The sequence below is a fragment of the Cardiocondyla obscurior genome, linkage group LG12 (assembly GCF_019399895.1).
Source record: "Cardiocondyla obscurior isolate alpha-2009 linkage group LG12, Cobs3.1, whole genome shotgun sequence".
Taxonomy (NCBI): Eukaryota; Metazoa; Arthropoda; class Insecta; order Hymenoptera; family Formicidae; genus Cardiocondyla; species Cardiocondyla obscurior.
In genome coordinates, this window is record NC_091875.1 from 3,842,826 (window position 1) to 3,863,241 (window position 20,416).

At 41.8% G+C, this 20,416-nt stretch overlaps 2 protein-coding genes across 6 annotated transcripts; one reads left to right on the forward strand and one right to left on the reverse strand.

Moving 5' to 3' along the window:
• Positions 1-206: 206 nt before the first annotated feature.
• On the forward strand, positions 207-18,837 carry Nompc (no mechanoreceptor potential C). Of its 5 annotated transcripts, XM_070664464.1 has the most exons (15): positions 207-1,257; positions 1,499-1,600; positions 2,982-3,083; positions 3,452-3,568; positions 4,354-4,554; positions 5,661-6,044; positions 6,194-6,514; positions 6,628-7,855; positions 8,023-8,198; positions 8,298-8,726; positions 8,857-9,883; positions 17,457-17,584; positions 17,676-17,824; positions 18,126-18,285; positions 18,408-18,837. In XM_070664464.1, the coding sequence occupies exons 1-15, from the start codon at positions 928-930 to the stop codon at positions 18,624-18,626; spliced, it is 5,073 nt and encodes a 1,690-aa protein (XP_070520565.1). In that variant the 5' UTR covers positions 207-927; the 3' UTR covers positions 18,627-18,837. The 5 variants fall into 5 exon arrangements, 4 of the variants coding, with proteins under 4 accessions (XP_070520565.1, XP_070520566.1, XP_070520563.1 ...); XR_011546470.1 differs by lacking the exons at positions 17,676-17,824; positions 18,126-18,285; positions 18,408-18,837 and adding exons at positions 14,958-15,225; positions 15,376-16,160 and having other exon boundaries at positions 17,457-17,571; XM_070664465.1 differs by lacking the exons at positions 17,457-17,584; positions 17,676-17,824; positions 18,126-18,285; positions 18,408-18,837 and adding exons at positions 10,610-10,723; positions 14,958-15,225; positions 15,376-16,573.
• LOC139107139 (pancreatic lipase-related protein 2-like) lies at positions 18,646-20,190 on the reverse strand. Its single transcript, XM_070664483.1, has 4 exons — positions 20,139-20,190; positions 19,575-20,014; positions 19,154-19,505; positions 18,646-19,083 (listed from the first exon to the last, which is right to left on the reverse strand). The coding sequence occupies exons 1-4, from the start codon at positions 20,182-20,184 to the stop codon at positions 18,860-18,862; spliced, it is 1,062 nt and encodes a 353-aa protein (XP_070520584.1). The 5' UTR covers positions 20,185-20,190; the 3' UTR covers positions 18,646-18,859.
• Positions 20,191-20,416: the final 226 nt, after the last annotated feature.

The following is a 20,416-nucleotide window of genomic DNA, read 5'->3' on the forward strand; positions in this document are numbered from 1 at the left end:
GATAGCGTGCCTGCCGGGCTGGTCCGGAAGTCGCGTGTCGACGGCAGCCATAACAGCCCCTCCGCGGCTCTCACCCTTCCTCCACCTGAACCACCACCTCCTGCTTGATTTTCTTAGCTGCTACCGGCGACGGCCAGCACGGCCTACCACGGATTCGCGCCTGTGTGCGGAAAAAGCGAAATCCGTGCAGATCGAAGGCGAAGGAGTATTGGTGCATACGTTACCCTAACAAACCGCGAGAACGGGTCGGCGATTGGTCGATCCTGCCGAGCGAGCGAGCCCTGAAGGGAAGCAACCCTCTCTCTTCTTCTCGACTCACTCTGGGTTACATACCGTCTTCAGAATTGCCAAGCTGACCGTGCTGTTAACACTTGTTTGGTGGCCGTTAACTTTCACTCGACACAACTGAGTAATAAAAAAAAAGAAACTTATAGTGCGTCAGTCCGCGAAGAGTTTGTGTCAAGATACCTCTCGTGCGAGATGCGAAATAAATGAGAAGTTATACGTAAAGGCATTAATATTCTCCGCGCGGTACTCGAGCTTGTAGAGATATATCTAATTATTCAACGCAACGTACGTAAATTTATTTCGCACTTCTCATGAGAGTATCGTCTCGAATGTTTCAAACGTATCATTCCGATGATGCATTTGGTACATTCTCGTGTCCGTCGCGAGTATGTATTGATTCTAAAAAGAAAAAAAATTTTCTCTTCCCTAAAGCTGCATCGGGTAAATCGCAAGATCGCTTAAAGTCATTTAAATGTGAGGCGTCACCAAGTGCACGTCGCGCAAAAGGCATTCGTCCAATGGCCGTTCGGTTTCTCGCTGTTTCGTGTCTCGCTATCGGTGTGCAATTTTGAAACGACAGCGAGCCACTCGAGGGAATCATGCTCGCGTTCCTCGTGGAGGGATCGTACGTAGCGTAGTATGAGCAGTAACAACAAAAAGCCGGGAGGCAAGGACGACAAGAAGAATCCCCCGAGCAAAGAGGACAGCCCGTCGGGCGGCAAGGACGATGGTGGTTCAGCTTCGACGGGAAGTAACGGCGGCGGTGCGGCCGCGGGAGAATCGGCGCAACCAGGAAGCAAGCCGAGCTCCGCCGGGGCGACTGCCAGAGAAGGTGCCCAGAGGCTGCTGGGCCTGGCGGCACGCGGAGAATGGGCCCCCGTGGACCAGCTGCTCAAATCTTTGGAGAAGACGGTGCAGAGCGCGGGCGACGACAACTTCATCGTGCCGCTCGCCGGCGTTCTGGACTCAGTCAGTATTGTCTACGTCGCACCGCGAAATCTCTAACGCGAAAGAAATCAACGTGCTCGAATATAATTTCTTAGTAATCGCGGAAGCACGTAAATATTTTTATGCCTTAAGTTAAGCCCTTTTATCGCGTAGGATATCAATAAAAAAAATGTTAGATAGGCGGTTGAACGATCGCGACAGATAACGCGGCGGAATTGTTTCTCTGGAAAAAAATTTAAATAATAATGATTTTTGATTGCAGACGACGGGGATGACGCCGTTGATGTACGCGGTGAAAGACAACCGCAGCGCGCTGCTCGACCGGATGATCGAGCTTGGATCTGACGTGGGCGCCAGGAACAATGTAAGTACTTCCCGGGAAATGAAGCGAAATCGCTCGATAAGATTGAGATAATCCCTCGCTCGAGTGAGGTTCCCAAGAAACACTAATTATTTTATCGAAAATTATATCTTATCAGATTTGATAAATTTTTCAAGATATTCTCGTTTAAGCCCAAGGGAAAAATGTTTGATTCATCGTTCTTTGATTCATTGCCGTCGCGATAAGTTCTCTCGTGCCGGGGTTACGTGGCACTGGCACGTAATAGCACCTGCGAAGGTGACGCGTGCCACGAAACGTGTATCGCTAATGATCAGACCCGCGATCTGTGCTAAGTCGAGCCACCAAGTCGGGGAGGGAACGATTGCGTGAAGGAGGGCCAAGGTCAAGGGGCTTATGCTTACTGGCCGAGTGGACAAAGACGGACACATGGATAAGTAGGCCGTCAAGTCAGTTAACTATCAACCGCAACGAAAAAAGGGTCCGATTTTTAGAGTAGATTAAAGTTTGATCGTTAAACCTTTTAAAAAAAGCCACCAGCAACTTTCGTTGCAACAGCTTTTTTTTTTTTTTGCGCTCGACACCCCGGGCAGGGGGTTCAATTACGTAGCGCGCTCGGTGTAACCTTCTAAAAGTCATTTGGAACGCCACCGCAAGAACTCTACAGTAAAATTTATCGATTGCGAATGTCCTACGCGCCGGAACAAAGACGGGAATGACGGTCGCGTTATTTAAATTTCTCGCCGAAGGCTGCGATGTGATTATTAGCGTATAGTTTATTTATACGGAAAATAATTATCATTAGTAGAGTGATGTAATTACCGTTGAATGCGAGGAGAAAAAAAAAAAAAGAAAAAGAAATGAGCTCTCCGCATATGATTAATATCGCTCGTTCGTTTCGCTTGAGCAGCTATTACCGAGCGATACGCCCTCGACTACGTTAGAACATCACTTTGCAAACACGTAGAAAGCGGTACATATTCGTTATATCGATCTACCGCTCCCACAATGATTCCAATATAATTTTCAAATAGCATGCTGATACACCGTGATCGGAAACCTGAAACCTAAAACGTCATAAGGGTCAACCCGACGGGGCGCGGCAGACGAAACTCATAGTTCTATTATCGTTTTACTTATTTCCATAAAGCTCTTGTGGCGCGTCAATTACCGCTGATCCAATTAAAGTTCAATCGATCGATCAATCCAGGCGAAATCAAAGGAATTTAGGACGACGACAGAATTTACAAATTTAAGCTTATCGGACGAATTGATCGAATAGACGTTCGACAGAGACGTGATCGAAGGAATTTAGAGCGACCACGTAATTTACAATTTTAAGATTATCGGATAAACTGATCGAGGGACGTGTTCGAAATATATTTCACCGGCACATTTTCTGCAGGATAATTACAATGCCCTCCACATCGCTGCTATGTATTCGAGGGAGGACGTTGTCAAATTATTGCTGTCCAAGAGAGGCGTCGATCCCTATACGACTGGTGGGGTAAGAATAATTTTATTTACGTTAAAAGTTTGACCGTAGCAATTTTAGAATAGGTCGTAATCTAATAATTAGACGAATTTTTTAATTTTTTAATTACATCAGATATAATAATAATAAAACCTTAATGAGCTTCAGAAGAGACGATTTACTTGGGATTTATTAAAGAGTTTAATTCTGTTTATTTTTAATTTTATTTTAAATATTTTTGACTATTTTATTTATTCGGCTTCAATTTTAATATTAATATAGTAATTACTAAACTGTTCAAACTGTTATGTTCTAAAATTAAATCAATCCGCTTTAATTGCTTAAATTTAATAAATATTCATAAATATACTTCTTGAAATATATTTCTGTATGATGCACAGCCGAGGCAACAAACAGCGGTTCATCTCGTGGCATCGAGACAAACTGGCACCGCGACGTCGATACTGCGAGCTCTTCTGGGTGCTGCCGGACGAGATATTAGATTAAAGGTCGACGGTGTAAGTAGCAGCCTCGAAATTATTACGCGAAGTAGTTAAAGGACGGCATAAAAGCTCGAGCGAATGCATCGGGAATCCGCAAATCGCCTGTCGGCTTTTTCGATATTCAGGACGAGCTGATCGTATGACACCATAAAGTAATGTCATGCTGGCCCCAAAACTTCAAATTAGACGAAGATAAAGATTTTTCTGCAATAACCGCGGCGTGATGTTCCCGTTTTGCGTCCGCGTTTCTCGCGTGACAAGGTGCCGCGAGCCGAGAGATCGCTACCTGGTACCGAACGGTGCCATAACTCTTCTCTAGTTCGCTTTTTCGTCCCCGTCTCCCTTGCCCTTTGTCGTACAACCTCGTCGCGATAGTATAATACGACGCCACTGATCGAGCAGCCCGGCTTCGTCATCTGTATGGAATAAAAAAAAAAAAAACAATAACGATTTATATTATATCGAGCCAATACGTATTTAGACGTTTTGCATGAGCACGAAAAGTTCTCGTGTCGTGTATTACGATAATACTTATCAAAATTGTCTTACGTAAAACGATAGTTGAAGCATTTTTAAATAAATCTTTTATTTTCTTTTTTTTTTTAATTAATTACAGTTTGTAAGAATTAAAAGAGTTATCTCTCACGTTTTAATTTTTTAACTTTTTTTTGTTTCATTATATTACGTAATCATTCTTAGTAGTTATTAGCACCGTAAGTTTCGCGATGCGGGAAAGAATTATAAGCGAACGAATGCGGTACCATTTATAATTCCTTTCAAATTTTAATTTTCCGCCGCAGAAAGGAAAGATACCACTTCTGCTAGCGGTCGAGGCTGGCAATCAGTCGATGTGCCGGGAACTTCTAGCACAACAAGCACCTGACCAGCTTCGCGCCACGACGCCAGCCGGCGATTCCGCTCTGCATTTAGCAGCTAGAAGAAGAGACATCGATATGGTGCGGATCCTGGTGGACTACGGTGCAGCCGTCGACATGCAAAATGTACGTTAAATCGAAACCACAAAAACGCCAAATTGAGACCGATAATAATCGGACGGGTACATCGTTTGAAACTTTGCCAATTATACATATAGCACTCCCGATAATGGTTTGAAATTATATGTTGCGAAGTCTTTGCCGTTTTTTGCTCACATTTCGGTATACTATTGACCGCCCGTTTAATTATTCGCTTCACGAATTTATGACAATCGGAAATTGCCAGTTATCCTTTAACTCGTTGGATGCAGAACCAATTTCGATATACTTTTTAATTTTTAATACTTTCTAAGTTTACGTGGTAACTTCGATAGCGTCGGACTCCGGGGACCGACGTCGCTTAAACGAAAAGATCGAATGCCGCATTCAATGTGTTAAACACGGAAATAATTACAATATTTCGGAATATAAATGTGTAATATTGTTTAATTAACTTCCGGGAAAATTAATCAGGCTTTAATATTAGATTGAAAGATCGTGTCGTAATGCAAAACTATATGTCGCGTATATACCGCTACTATACAATTTTATTGCAACTTTAAGTCTTGACCCTGTAAGGAAATTGAGTACGAAACTTGACAAGATCGATTGTACACGAAATACAGGTAACGCGCGTGATGAATCGCTGCAACTGCAAAGTTATGTTTTGAAATGAGCAATAATTGAGAACGAGGCGGTCGTAAAATTTACGACGGGGTCTTAAAGTTCCTAAAAAATTGTTTCAATTGTAACTACGTTTTGCCGTATCATTTTACGATCCTTTATAAATTTTACTATCACGCAACAATGTATGTGATTTCTAATCGGGTCGCAAAAATTTATTGCCGCGTATATACGTAATGTATGATGTTAAATGTCGCATGATTAATTAATAGTGGCCAGATGCAACTTCTCAAATATTAAATTAATATATGTATGTAATATTAAGAACTACTTAACGGTAGAATTAACTGGATTACTTATTACTGATCTACATAATTATTTAATTACACAGATTTAATTAATATCGTCAAAAATATATATAAAATATGTTAAATCTTAAAAAAGCTTATAAATTGCAATTTCTATTAAAAAGTATATAATTATCTAAAATATATAATGTATATTTTTAGGGTGATGGACAAACTGCGTTACACATAGCGAGCGCCGAAGGCGACGAAACTTTAGTGAAATATTTTTACGGTGTCAGAGCCTCTGCCTCGATTACCGATCACCAAGATCGAACGCCGATGCATTTGGCCGCGGAAAACGGTCATGCATCCATCATTGAGCTATTGGCTGATAAATTTAAAGCAAGCATCTTTGAAAGGACGAAAGATGGCTCCACTCTAATGCACATAGCGTCGCTGAACGGACACTCAGAATGTGCCACCATGCTCTTCAAGAAGGGCGTGTATTTGCATATGCCAAACAAACGCGGTGCCAGATCTATTCACACCGCTGCAGGATATGGGCACGTGGGTATTATCAGCACCCTTCTACAACGAGGAGAAAAGGTAAATAGGTCGTCGCTATAAAAAAAAAGCATATCGTAATCACGTAAATTATCGCGTAAATAAAATATTCCATATTGATGTAACTTAAGATATGTTGCCCGTATCTTTAAGCATAAAATTTTAAGCGTCTCTCTTTTCTTTACACGTAGGTGGACGTGGTAACTAACGATAACTATACGGCACTCCATATAGCCGTGGAAAGTGCCAAACCAGCTGTCGTGGAAACACTTTTAGGATTCGGCGCAGAGGTGCACGTGAGAGGCGGAAAACTTAGGGAAACTCCTCTTCACATAGCTGCTAGAGTGCCCGATGGTGATAGATGCGCTTTAATGTTATTGAAATCTGGGGCAGGTCCCAATTTAACAACTGATGACGGCCAAACACCCGTGCATGTGGCAGCCAGCCACGGAAATTTAGCGACGCTCCTTTTGCTCCTCGACGATGGCGGAGATCCAATGTTTAAGTCGAAAGTATGCTGATAAAATAATAATAATTTTAAAAAATTAAATATTACTTTTGTTGCATTCTGTGTAGCGAATATTACATGTATAATATATATTTTTTATTTTTTTTTTATTTTTAGAACGGAGAGACGCCTTTGCATTTAGCCTGTAGAGGCTGCAGAGCTGACGTGGTTCGGCATTTAATAGAATTTGTAAAAGAGAAAAAAGGCCCGGAAGTAGCTACATCTTACGTGAATAGTTTGACTAACGATGGCGCCAGTGCACTTCATTATGCAGCTCAAATCGAACCTTCAGAAGTCATCAATCCCGGCGACGATCGTGCCGTCGTTCGTTCCCTTCTCGACAGTGGTGCAGATGTTTCGATGCAGACCAGACAGGCCCAGGAATCAGCATTCCACCATTGCGCACTTGCAGGCAACAACGAGGTTTTGTCGGAGATGATTAGCCGTATGTCGGCTACGGATGTGCAAAAAGCGTTAAATCGTCAAAACGCCGTGGGTTGGACGCCGTTATTAATCGCCGCTCATCGAGGTCACATGGAACTGGTGACCACTCTTCTCGCTAATCACGGCAGAGTGGACGTGTTTGACCTGGAGGGTAGATCCGCTCTTCATCTAGCCGCCGAACATGGCTATATTGAAGTCTGCGACGCGTTATTAGCGAACAAAGCTTTTATAAATTCTAAATCGCGCGTGGGAAGAACCGCTCTGCATTTAGCTGCTATGAATGGTTACACGCATTTAGTACGATTTCTCGTACAAGATCATGGTGCCGCGATAGACGTTCTTACCTTGAGGAAGCAGACTCCTCTTCATTTGGCGGCAGGAGCAGGTCAGTTGGAAGTTTGCAAGCTACTGTTGGAACTCGGCGCCAGTATAGACGCAACGGACGACCAAGGACAAAAGCCGATTCACGCTGCAGCCATGAACAACTACGCTGAAGTAGCACAGCTCTTCTTGCAGAGGCACGCCAGCCTCGTAATGGCTTGCACCAAAGACGGCAATACCTGTGCTCATATCGCCGCCATGCAAGGCAGTGTCCGGGTGATCGAAGAGTTAATGAAATTTGACAGACAAGGCGTAATAACCGCTAGGAATAAATTGACAGAAGCAACTCCTTTACAATTGGCAGCAGAAGGTGGACACGCCGAGGTCGTGAAAGCTTTAGTTAGAGCCGGTGCATCTTGTGCCGATGAAAATCGCGCGGGATTCACTGCTGTTCATTTGGCGGCTCAGCACGGTCACGGTCAAGTACTTGAAGTAATGAGATCGACGCAATCCCTTAGGATATCCAGCAAGAAGCTCGGTGTCACCGCGCTTCACGTCGCTGCTTACTTTGGACAAGCCGGTATGTAAAAATCTTATAAAATAATTTATTGTTTACTGTTTAAGTCTTATAACTTAACAAATACTTAATAAAAAAAAATTTAATTAAAAAAAAAATGTTATATTTTATTTCATATTTTATTTAATACTTTAATACTTAACATTTTATTAAATAATGTTATATTTTAGATACGGTTAGAGAACTGCTAACTCATATACCTGGAACCGTGAAATCTGATCCACCAACCGGAGGGTCCTTGGTGGGAGAGTTAGGGGCTGAATCTGGCATGACTCCTCTTCATTTAGCTGCCTACTCTGGAAACGAAAACGTCGTACGACTTCTTCTTAATTCCGCAGGCGTTCAGGTATGATTTCGTCGACAATTTTTATTAGTGATATTTAATGATATTCTATTCGGATTTAACCGGTTAATTTATAATATTATTTGAACTTTTTAATTAAAGGTCGACGCAGCGACTACGGAGAATGGCTGGAATCCTTTGCATCTAGCTTGTTTCGGCGGTCATATAACTGTCGTAGGATTGCTGCTGAGCAGATCGGCGGAATTATTGCATAGCTCCGATCGTTACGGTAAAACTGGATTACATATCGCGGCGACTCATGGCCATTATCAGATGGTGGAGGTTCTTTTGGGTCAGGGAGCGGAAATAAATGCGACTGATAAAAACGGGTGGACACCGTTACATTGCGCGGCACGCGCCGGTCATTTAGACGTTGTGAAATTATTGGTGGAAAGCGGCGGATCTCCGAAAACTGAGACGAATCTCGGCTGCGCACCGATTTGGTTCGCCGCTTCCGAAGGTCACAACGACGTGTTAAAATATCTTATGGAGAAGGAGCACGACACTTACGCGTTAATGGAAGATAGAAGGGTAAGATTCGTTTTATAAAATAATTATTATAATGTTATTTAGAATATATTTAGAATATATTTCTCATTTTATTAAAATATATTTCTCAAATTTCGTTTTTTGATTTTTAAACGAGTTATTACGTTTACAGTTCGTTTACAACATGATGGTCTGCAGCAAAAGTCACAATAACAAACCAATCGAAGAATTCGTGCTGGTGTCACCCGCGCCGGTCGATACTGCAGCCAAGCTGTCCAACATCTACATGAAATTATCCGAAAAAGAAAAGGAACGCGCTAAGGATTTAATTGCGGCTGGAAAACAATGCGAGGCAATGGCGACCGAGTTGCTGGCTCTGGCGGCGGGCGCTGACTCGGCCGGCAGGATCTTGACGTCGATGGATCGCAGGAATGTGGAGTTCCTGGACGTGTTGATCGAGAACGAACAGAAGGAGGTAATCGCGCATACCGTGGTGCAGCGCTACTTGCAAGAACTCTGGCAGGGTAGTTTGAATTGGAACGCGTTCAGGACGATCCTGCTGTTCATCGCCTTCATCGTGTGCCCGCCGGTCTGGGTGGTGTTCGCTCTTCCACTTGGGCACAGATACAATAACGTGCCTATTATAAAATTCATGTCGTATCTCACGTCGCACATCTATTTGATGGTTTTCCTGTTGTTGGTGGGCATCACGCCAATTTATCCAGTGGTGAGAGCCAGTTTGATACCATACTGGTACGAGTGGTGCCTGCTGGTGATGCTGTCAGGACTGTTGCTGTTCGAGTTGACAAATCCCAGCGACAAGAGCGGTCTCGGTTGGATCAAGCTGGCGGTATTACTCTTCGGCATATTCGGCGTCGCGTTCCACCTTATGGGATTTGTAATCGTGGAGAGACCGTACTGGCCGACTCTCCTTTACCTGCGAAACCAGCTTTTTGCCCTCAGTTTTCTTTTAGCTTGCGTGCAGATTCTGGACTTCCTGTCGTTTCACCATCTATTCGGCCCGTGGGCTATCATCATCGGTAACCTGATGAAGGACCTCGCGAGATTTCTCGCGGTGCTCGCGATCTTCGTCTTCGGTTTCTCCATGCACTTCGTCGCGCTCAACCAAGCGTTCGAGAACCAATCGCTGCCAGATGCGCGCCGGGAAGACAGAAAGATAAAGAAGCCGTTCTCCGACGGTAAGTTCGAAACTCATCATTGTCAATTTTATGTTTCCTCCCCCTCTTTGGTATTCTTGCCCGTTCCTTTACTCTCTGCCTTCTTTTTCTCTTACTATTATACATACCTTAACGCCAATCCAGAGCTAGTGGCGCAGTTAATTGATTTTTTACAGCCCCGTTTATAGGATATATACATATACGCGCACACCTACTGTAGATACGACAAGTACCGTAGTTACATTATGTAGAATCTACGTAGGGCTAGATTTTAGATTGGCAATCGCTTCGACGCGCGCGGTACTGGTTTCTATTAATAAGACGTAGCGCTTTCACCCACGCAGTTGCTAATTCGCGTGGGTGCCGAGATAACAATGCAGTTTCCCTCCTTTGTGCAAATCGGCGATCGCGTTCTTCCTCTCCTGCGTCAGATTGAATCAGAAGTTACAGAAACTACGCGAGTGCCATTTCGATGAGTTTTAAAATTTATCGTAAATCAAATTCATCGAAATTGTACTCAGCACATAACTTATACGCAGAACAAACGTTTCTCCTCGAACATTTCCCGTCCCCTTCGCCAAAAATCAGCTCCCGTTTTGAGAGAGTCATTGACGTTGCGGTTTGCTCGCACGTTAAATCTCGTAATTATCATTTATTGACACCCTAGAGTACGTCTACTTCATGTCGATAACACTCAGAAACGTGCGGAGCGGTACAAAATCATAATCGAATGAATTGCAATAATAGATTTGTTGGCCAATGTTACGGAATGGATGACGGAGACGCCATCAACGGCGCCTCCTCGTCGCTACGGCCGCTACAAGAAAAAGAATGAGTGCTGTGACGATAACAGCCGAGATTGTAAGTTTTCAGCTGATTGAAAAAGATTAATCAGAAGCAGAGGAAAGCGAATTAAAATTATTAAAAAAAAAAAAAAAAAGAATCGCGCACGCGGGATGAATGCGGGACACGATCCACCTCGGTGTCGTCTCGTCTGCATCGTGCATTTAATCAGTGTGTGTTGTCTGCTGAGACTGCTGCCTGTGACATGAAGCGAAAGAAAAAGAAATCGAATACGAGAATGAAAAAAAAAAAGCCACGCAAACTCGAATGTTATTTCTTGCTCGCGTAGTATGCTGTGATTCGGAAGCGACAGTAAAAAGACGAAGCGAATACAATTTGGCCGAAAGAGCAGTAGCTCTTCCTCGTGCAAATGGCACTGCAACCATTTAAAACATCCCGACACGACCACTAGTTTTTGCAATAATTGCGGCATTGTTGAAAATTGTTTTTCTTTTTTTTTTATTTTATTTTATTATTATTTCTTTTTTTTTTATCCGTCCGCGGATTGGAGCGAGGCGTCCGCATCGCAGCGTACCGCAAAATATTTATACAAAATTGGTCTGAAAGCTCGTGAAACGAAGTTTTTGTCTATGCAATTGATTAGCTGTCGATTAGCGTTACTGCCGGAGCATATGTGCCCGCGTTTCTTTCACAGCCTCTGCCCGTGTGCATCCCCGTGTCTCGCTGTACGTATGTGTCCTGTATATGTATTTTACATTACGTGAACGCATATACGCGCACGTATACACGTATGGTACGTGCGTGTCTGCTCTCTCTCTCTATCTGTTCCTCTATCATACATATATATCTGTTAATAACTGTGAGATGCTAGAATCGTGTTTGTGCTAGTGGACGCCCGATGTTGTATGCAATTCATGATGTGCATAAATCGCACGGTCGTTTTTTATGTGTGACTCGATCGACTTGCGTCGGACTATTCCGCACCCCGCAGAAAAATTACTCCCTCCGAATCTTTCCTTTTTTTTTTTTTTTTTTTACCCTCTTCTCTTTTTTATCCGCCAAGCCGTTACAGGACGATCTCGGCCGAGAAAGGATCTTCTTACCTTTTTTTTTTTCCCTCCATGCCTCTTGCATGCATTCGCGCGACGACGATGACGCGCCCGCCTTTGGAATCGCGCGAGCCAGGCAAGCAAGGAGGAGGGCGTGCATCCCCGAACTTTTCTGCATGTCGCATCCCTTTTGCCCACTGCAAACGTATGCCGCGCGATGTGTTTTTAAAGCCCGCCACCCACGCCCTCCTCCCTTTCTCTTTTTCTCTCTCATTCAGCATGGAATGGCACGACGAATGATTATATTTTTTCGATCACTAGTTGCCCGGGAAAAGACGCACGGGTTTCGAAAATGCATCCTCCGATTAGCGAAACGCATCGCAGGACTCGTGCATCTTAGAACGCGATGTTCCGACGTTAGAACTTCATCGTCATGAACTAATATACTTTTTACGCAAAGGCAAAAAATATAAAAAAAATAATTTTAAAAAAAATAAAAAAAATAAGAGAGAAAAAAACAGAAAACGGAGAAGCGCGATTACATCTGAATGCGAATGCAAGACGAATTAGAGCGACAAGGCTGAAAAGATGAATGATAGTGCGCAACAATGAACGCAGCCTGCAATGAGAGGTTCATGGCATGCATCCGGCATTAGTCCGCAGCCGTAGCTGCAGAGCATGGCCAGAGTCTGAAAGATATGCATGAGCATGTTCGTTACGTTTGTTCGTTCGCTCGCTCGCTCGCTCGATCGTTATGTACGTTATGGAATAACTCACATGCGCATAACTAGCGAGTACCCACCGTAGTAGCCGATCTGTAATGGCACGGAGCAATGAGCTAGAAAAAAAAAAAAAAAAGAGAGAGAACGAAAGAGCCTTTAGAGCTATCAAGAAACATCTTGTGTTTGTGTGTGTGTGTACCTCGTAATTCCAGTAAAGATGAACCCGGTACTCGCCTTCGAGTATCTGTTTTTCGCCGTCTTCGGCCAAACGACCCACGGCGAGCTGAAAGTCGAGACGAAACAGCCGCAGTGGACCTCGGTCCTCTTCAAGCTGACCTTCGGCGTGTACATGTTGGTCTCGGTAGTGGTGTTAATTAATCTGCTGATCGCCATGATGAGCGACACTTATCAACGGATACAGGCGCAGTCGGACATTGAGTGGAAATACGGACTCAGTAAACTGATTCGAAACATGCACAGGTAAGCCCGCGACCTTTCGCAACTTCAAATACACGTTCAATAGTATAGCGTTCACCATGATAAACCGCTGTGATAAACCGGCGCGGTCGTGGTTTTACCAAAATAGCATGTTCGATTAAATCTTTTCGTACGACCGGAATACTAGCGTTATTAATAGCTAACGTTGCTTTGAAGCAGCACGAATATTTTCGCGTTTTCCGGAACTCACGTGCAAACGGGACGGTTTTACATACCCTTACGTACCGCCCGTCGTACACCGCGTTCTCGATCGGTTCCTTAAGTAAATTCGCTGGAATTCGCTGTTAAACTTTCGGGGTTAACGGAGCATTTCGTGCATGGAAACGCGATTGCGTGTTGCAGAACTACCACAGCTCCGTCCCCGCTAAACTTGCTCACCACCTGGACCGTGTACTTCATCAAACTGTGCAAGCAGCGCACCGCTAAACGCAAACGGCCTTCGTTGGTGCATATGATGGGGCTGCAGCGCACGAGCCGTTTGTCGCCGAGGTCGAAGATGGGCGCGAAGTGGCTGGCGAAAGTTAAAAAGGGCCAGGTCCGCCCGAAGGATAGCGTTACCCTTTCCGTGGTGCATCTCAGCCCGCTGGGCAGTCAGCTGTCCTTCAACAGTGCGACTAGAATAGAAAACGTAGTGGACTGGGACTCGATTAGGAAGAAGTACCTCGCCCTCACCGGTAATGAGCCCGAGAAGGAGGCGGAAAAGGAAGAGAAGGGCGACGAGGACGAGAACGACGATGAAAGCGGCCCGACGGCATCCAACGCCTCGACGATACCGGCGACGATTCCGAATCCGCCCATGTAAAAAAAAAAAAAAAATCGCCGTCGCCTTTCGGCCGGTTTGCCGAATATCAACTGCGAGCAAACAAGCGGCTAAAATGCCGTCGCGCGATCGCGCCCGTATTACTTTTACATAGGCTTAGCGACTAAAGTGCGCCAAAGATATTTCATCCCCCGCAAAACAGTATTTAAAATTGTAAATCGCTACCGCAGACACAAATCCGCAGACGATCGAGCGAGACCACCGTAGAGGATCCTCGAATGATCCTCGACGCATCGGCCGAGCATTTAAGCATCTGAGTAAGTAAAGTCTTTCGACGTGTGATGAATCTCGTAGGAACGCATATAATTGTCGATGTTGTTTGTGAGACAAATGAGAATGGGCCATTTCCACCGACACGTACCCTTTTCGTCACATTTCACGGTCGGATGACGCCTGCGAATGCCGAATCGCCACAAATTTCCACATCCGCTCGCTCTCGATGTTTCATTGAATATTAGATTGTTCATTCCGCGACACCACAGCGTCATCATCCGTAGGATGCAGATTTCATCTCAATCGATGCGCTGCGACAAGATTTTCCATCGGAGAGCCGTCGCTGTAAAGATCAATTGAAATTAAATAAGATAGCTTCTCTGAATTTATGGAGATTTTTACAAAAAGAAAAAAGAAATTAATCTTAAAGCTGTATCTCAGTTTTTAATTTTAACTATACGTATAACAAATAACTTTACTCACAATCAATCAAACTTCCATGCATTTCAGTTTCTAATGTGATATAAAAAAAAAGGATTAAAAAAAAGTATGTGATATAAAAAAAAGGATTAAAAAAAAAGTTAATCTTTAAATCACAATAAATCCTTTCGGAATATTTTCTTTTATTTTTTTTTAATCGAATAAAACCTATTTAAAAAATTTGAATAAAATCTGAGCATGCCCGCTTTCGGAAATGCCGCCTTTTTTGTGTTACATGCGCTTGATAATTAGAAACCGCCCCGTTATAGACGAAAGCGCGTTTTTTTTAGGCGCTTAAAATTTTTTCTGACGACAGGCGAGAACAAAGGAGTTCTTACGAGCTGCAGCATATCCATCCTGTATGGCTTGAGATCGATCTTTTTTACGACGTTTGGTAGTAGCAACGTTAGCATGTGTATGAACAGTGGCAAATAATTTTTTGCATACGTGTTCGCGCGCGTACACGAGATATCTCACGAGGCACGTTGTTTAACGACGGGTATTTACAGTCAGGATGGACCCCATACTCGCGGTCGAGTTATTGTTCTTCGCCATCTTCGGGCAGACGACGCACGAACAGTTCAAGGTAGAGGTAAACCAGCCGGTTTGGACGACCGTCCTCTTCAAGCTCACCTTCGGCATTTACATGCTGGTGTCGGTGGTGGTGCTTATTAATCTCCTGATCGCTATGATGAGCGATACTTATCAGCGAATACAAGCGCAGTCGGACATCGAGTGGAAATACGGACTGAGCAAACTCGTTCGAAATATGCACAGGTAATAAGACGTACTAAAAAAAAATATATATATAAAAAAAAAGACACATTAAAATGGAAGAACGGTAGGTTAATGTTGTTGCACGTTACATAATAAAAAACAGTATATATTATCAGCGCATTAATTAATTGTATTTTTAATACTCGATAGGACCACCACGGCACCATCTCCGCTGAATCTCTTGAGCACGTGGATCACATACTTCGTCAAGCTTTGCAAGAAGCGCTTGACCAAAAAGCAACGACCGTCTTTGATGCACTTGATGGGCGGCGCTCGTATGTCTCCTCGTAGCAGGATGGGGGCTAAGTGGCTGTCCAAGATAAAGAAAAATACGCAGGTAGGGCACAAGGACAGCGTCGCGTTATCAGTGGTTCACCTGAGCCCCCTTGGGAGCCAGCTGTCCTTCGGAAACGCCGTCAAGATCGACAACGTCGTCGACTGGGAAGTCGTCAGGCGCAAGTACAGAGATCTTTATGGCGAGAAGATCGAGGAGAAGCCGGCCGAAGAGAGCAAGGAGTCGGCTGAGAATCCGCTGGCGGCTTTGGAAGGCTCGTCGAATGCTGCTGAGAAATCAACGTTTAAGCTTGGAGCTTGAACGCGGAGGAGAGACATCCACCGACAATATATTACGTGACTCTCACGAAAATGAGAAAGAAAGAACGAAAGATCGAAGCTCTTCCTACTTTCGCAGATTGACCGCAATGCGTTCAGTCGCACGTGTTTAATTTGTACATATCGCCACGGGACAGCGGACCTTATCAGTATTTTCGAAATAAACGGCTAAGCTCAAGTTTGCGTTGGCTGTACAATTATTGTTAGTTAACGAACCTGTGCTCCTTGTGATCCATAGTCTAATTGATTACATATAACACGTTTTAGAGGCTACCATGGGGAATACCCGTGTGCATAGGGATCGTTCCACGTTACATTTGACGGTTAGTCATCAACATTATTTAATTATGAAATTCTCTACCCACCTGGAATGTTTTATTAATCATATATGTGTATAATATATACCTATATACATTTATAGAGAGCAATTGTGTAACGGCGCTGTTGCAACGATGCACGCACCGATCATTATGCCTGCATCATATGTTGCTCACGATATTTTCGTGTAATATATCGGAGCGCTCGATACACACATTTGTAGGATGTATATCCTAAACTAATATTAGAACTGCCTTTGAAACTCACGTTATTATACATATACACATGAACGTTATACATACACATAAACTTGATGTGTAGCATGTATATACTTGTTGATACATTAATCTGAATTAAATTCGTTTACAGGATCCACCTTTCGATCATTCGCACATTGTAAATTCGGCACGCACTTTTAAATGTTCACCCTGCAAAGAGAAATAATTAAATTAAAGCGAGTTTGATATTAAAATATCGTCCCTATATAATAGATACTTAATCTTGAATTGAGATTTAATTGTCGAATTTATTTTGATGTTATTGTTTTAGCACTGAAAAAAATGTATAGAGGTAGAAGAAAGAAATTTAATGACTTTAAAATCCATTCCTGATTTTGTAGATTAGCAATTCATAATTTTATGAAAAATAAATTTCTTTGTAAATTCCTTTTACTTTCTCTATCTTTCGCAGGGTGCATAAAGTGAGAATAAAAAAAGCAGTTCTCACTTTACAAACCACATTCATCGCATCCATTCTGCATTTGTGAATGCGTTTAAAATACTCTTCACCGGCATATCGCCGAATGTAAATATATTTTAACAGCTCATTATTCATTGTCAATGTTCGTTCATCAAAGTTTCAAGATCCGCGTTATTCGTCTCATCGCATGTTTTAGGTTTTACAAATTTCACTGATTTTTTCCTTCCGATTAATCGCCAATTTTTACTCAACAAATATTAGGATAGTTGACCACCGGTCAGCATGAATATTTTACTGTTTTATAGACTAAGAACTATGAGATATATGATTTTTTCTGCTTGTAAGCAAAATGACAATGAATAGAATAGCGATAACACCAATTTGTACTATCAGTGGTGTAATCGAAAATTTGCAATTACAACTGCAACATTCAATATGACAATTAGTTACGAACACCCTACCACATTGTATTATACCACTATATTAGCCTAATAATAATATTAATTCTATCGTTACATTTTTTTAATTACAGGTATGGCAGTTATAATTAACACATCAGTAAGAATTTTTTGACTAACCGTTATTTTTCTCTATTTTCGCAGTGAAAGTTAATCCGATCGATATCACGGAGAATCTTTTCTTCGCCATTTTTGGCCAAAAGGACACCAATGCCTTTACTATTACATTAAATAAGAACCAACAGCCATGGTGGACGTTTAATTTTTTCAAGGTAATCCTTTCAGATAATAATATAATTAATTAGTTGTACACGCAATTATTTTCATCCAATTTAAAAATAATTATTTCTTTCGTTCCAACAGGTGTCATTTTCATTATACATGCTCGTCAGCGTTATTGTGTTGATTAATCTATTAATTGCTATGATGAGCGACACGTATCACAACATTCAGTCGCAGAGTGACATCGAATGGAAATACGGTCTCAGCAAATTAGTTCGCAAGATGCAAAAGTAAGCAAACGCAATTGCAACGAAAAAAAAATAGTTCACAAAAAAATGGTAACTTCTGATTTTTACGTACGTTTATTTCTATTCATGATTTCTGCATTTCCGCTTTCATTGAATTACTATAAATTGAAACATTTATATCTCTTAGTAATGTACCAATCGAAAAGTACACAGGAGATTTTTAAACACCATCCAGCTCTTTACATTAGACTTTCATACAAAACGTAAAGCGTAATTTCTTATGCACCTTCATTTAAATTTGCACATCTTTGCTGTAATTTTATTTTACCTTTTATTTTTAAAGAACAAGGACAGCCCCGGCGCCGTTAAACCTCGTTACTACATGGGCAGAATATCTTAAGAACGTTTGTATGAAGAAACAAACATCAAAGCAGAAAATTGGCAGATCGCGTGGATATATGGAGCCCGATATGCAATCAAGCAGTTTTCCAAAATATGCTACCGTACGTAGATGTTACTATGTCTATTTCGCGTAATATATAATACTAAAAAAAAAAAAAGAAAAAATAATATCTTAATGATCTAAAACAAATTTTTTTAATAATCTTTTACCATTTTATTTCAGAATACTAAGATGCTTCCGTTACCGCGAGCAGCTAAAGAACGAATTAATTTCTCGTTACTTCAATCAAGCCCGACTATCAGTCAAACTTCTATAAGTAATGTTACGAAGATACAAGACGTAGTCAATTGGGATACAGTCCGAAAGAAATATCGTATGCGATTTGGAGACGAAATCGAGAAACCGTCCAGTGGACAAACGGCGCTTGCTGAAATGGCTTAAACAGTAAAATTGATGCACGTAACATATTTCACTATTACATGCAACTTTTCGCTCGCATAATTTTTTTATTATCTTATAACGGCCTATTTCATATCGCAATGTACTTGTGATAGATTATATAAGTACTTTCTACGTTTATACGTTTTCTTGCAATATCACTAATTGTAATGAAATGCATATATACGTGTCACAAATGTAAATATCGAACTTATATGTATTTCTATTATCATTTACTATATTCTGCCCTTTCCAAACGGTGGCTGTGCGTTGGTTTGTAGAAAAAAAATACCTTGGACGTCGGAATCGATGAACTCGCCCATGACGGCGGTAGAATTATTTTCGCCACATTTACCAAGCTGGAAATCCATCCAGTTGGAGCACTGCACACCGATAAAGCCATCAGAATGTACAATAGACTCGGCAAAAAACTGATACGCTCTACCGTGGCTGCAGCTTTCTGAAAACGCAAGCTAAATCAATATCCTCTAGCACATAGTATTGTAAAAATCAATGTTGATATTGCGTACGAGAAGAAAAGACGGGGCATCCGGGTTGCCTAAATGTTCCCCCGTTCGGATAAAAATCTGCGTGGCCGATAGGCCTGAGGAAGCCTAAACTACCGGCACAGGTATGAATAATATCCACAAAATTGGCATCCGCGATATCCAGCCGCTCCTCTGTATCTTTAAGATAAGGTGTTTCGAATGCTGGACCGGCCGGATCGAGTCCGGTAATCCGACCGATTTTCTTCGACATATAATTACCAACGTATCCGGCAATATGAGCACCTAAACTATGTCCCACAATATGAATATCATCGAAGGAAACTTGAGTCTCTGAACTGAGAAATTCAATAAATGCAGCCACGTATTCTCCCACCTTTAAAACATTTGATATTTAAATTAATACACAACTTTCTCATAGAATATGTGAATCATTAAAACTTGCCTGATGAGTGAGTTTAACAGATGTTAGATACTCTTTAGTCGAGCCGACGAACCAATCTACGTAAATTACGTTGTAATCTCCAACGCTAAGATAATTTCGCCGAATATCATGCAGCCAAAATGCATTTCCGCTTTCTGTCCATCCGTGAATAATAATTTTTGTTGGCCATGCAGGATTAAATGGTGACTCCTTTAGTTGAGTTGTATCGCCCACTCGTAGAGATACAGATTGCTCTTTATTATCCTTCGTATACAGCTCATAATTTACATTCTCAGCTTTGAAGTCTAAGTCGAGTATATTACTGAACGTCGCACGATCGTTTGAGATAATCGATGTCGGATTCAAAAGAACTTCCAAGAGACCTTCTTCGGGATGATGATCTTGTAAATTTTGAATCGACGGTCGATTACTCAACACTTCAGCCGTGTTAAAAGATGCACCTAAAAATAAAATAATAAAAATTAATAATACGCGTATATCGCGTATATAATAGAGATTTGCACAACTAAATTATAAAACTGACAAAATTAAAATTATTTTTATGTATAAAAAAATACACGTTACTTAAGAATGGAAATATTAAGACGAGACACGATACAATAAGAGACATTGTGATATTTTCCGATGCTTTTGTTAGGTAGTTTCTTATATACCATAATTTTACATAACTATACTTTTAAATTACTCGACCTATTGAATCTTATTACTAACATAAAGCAAAAAAATGCATTATAAGAATTGCTCTATAAACTTCCGGTTCTTGTTTATCGCAAAGTATATCTAAACAGAGTACGATGTATTAAGCAGGTTGGTTTTATTCCATATACTTTTTTATGTACTTA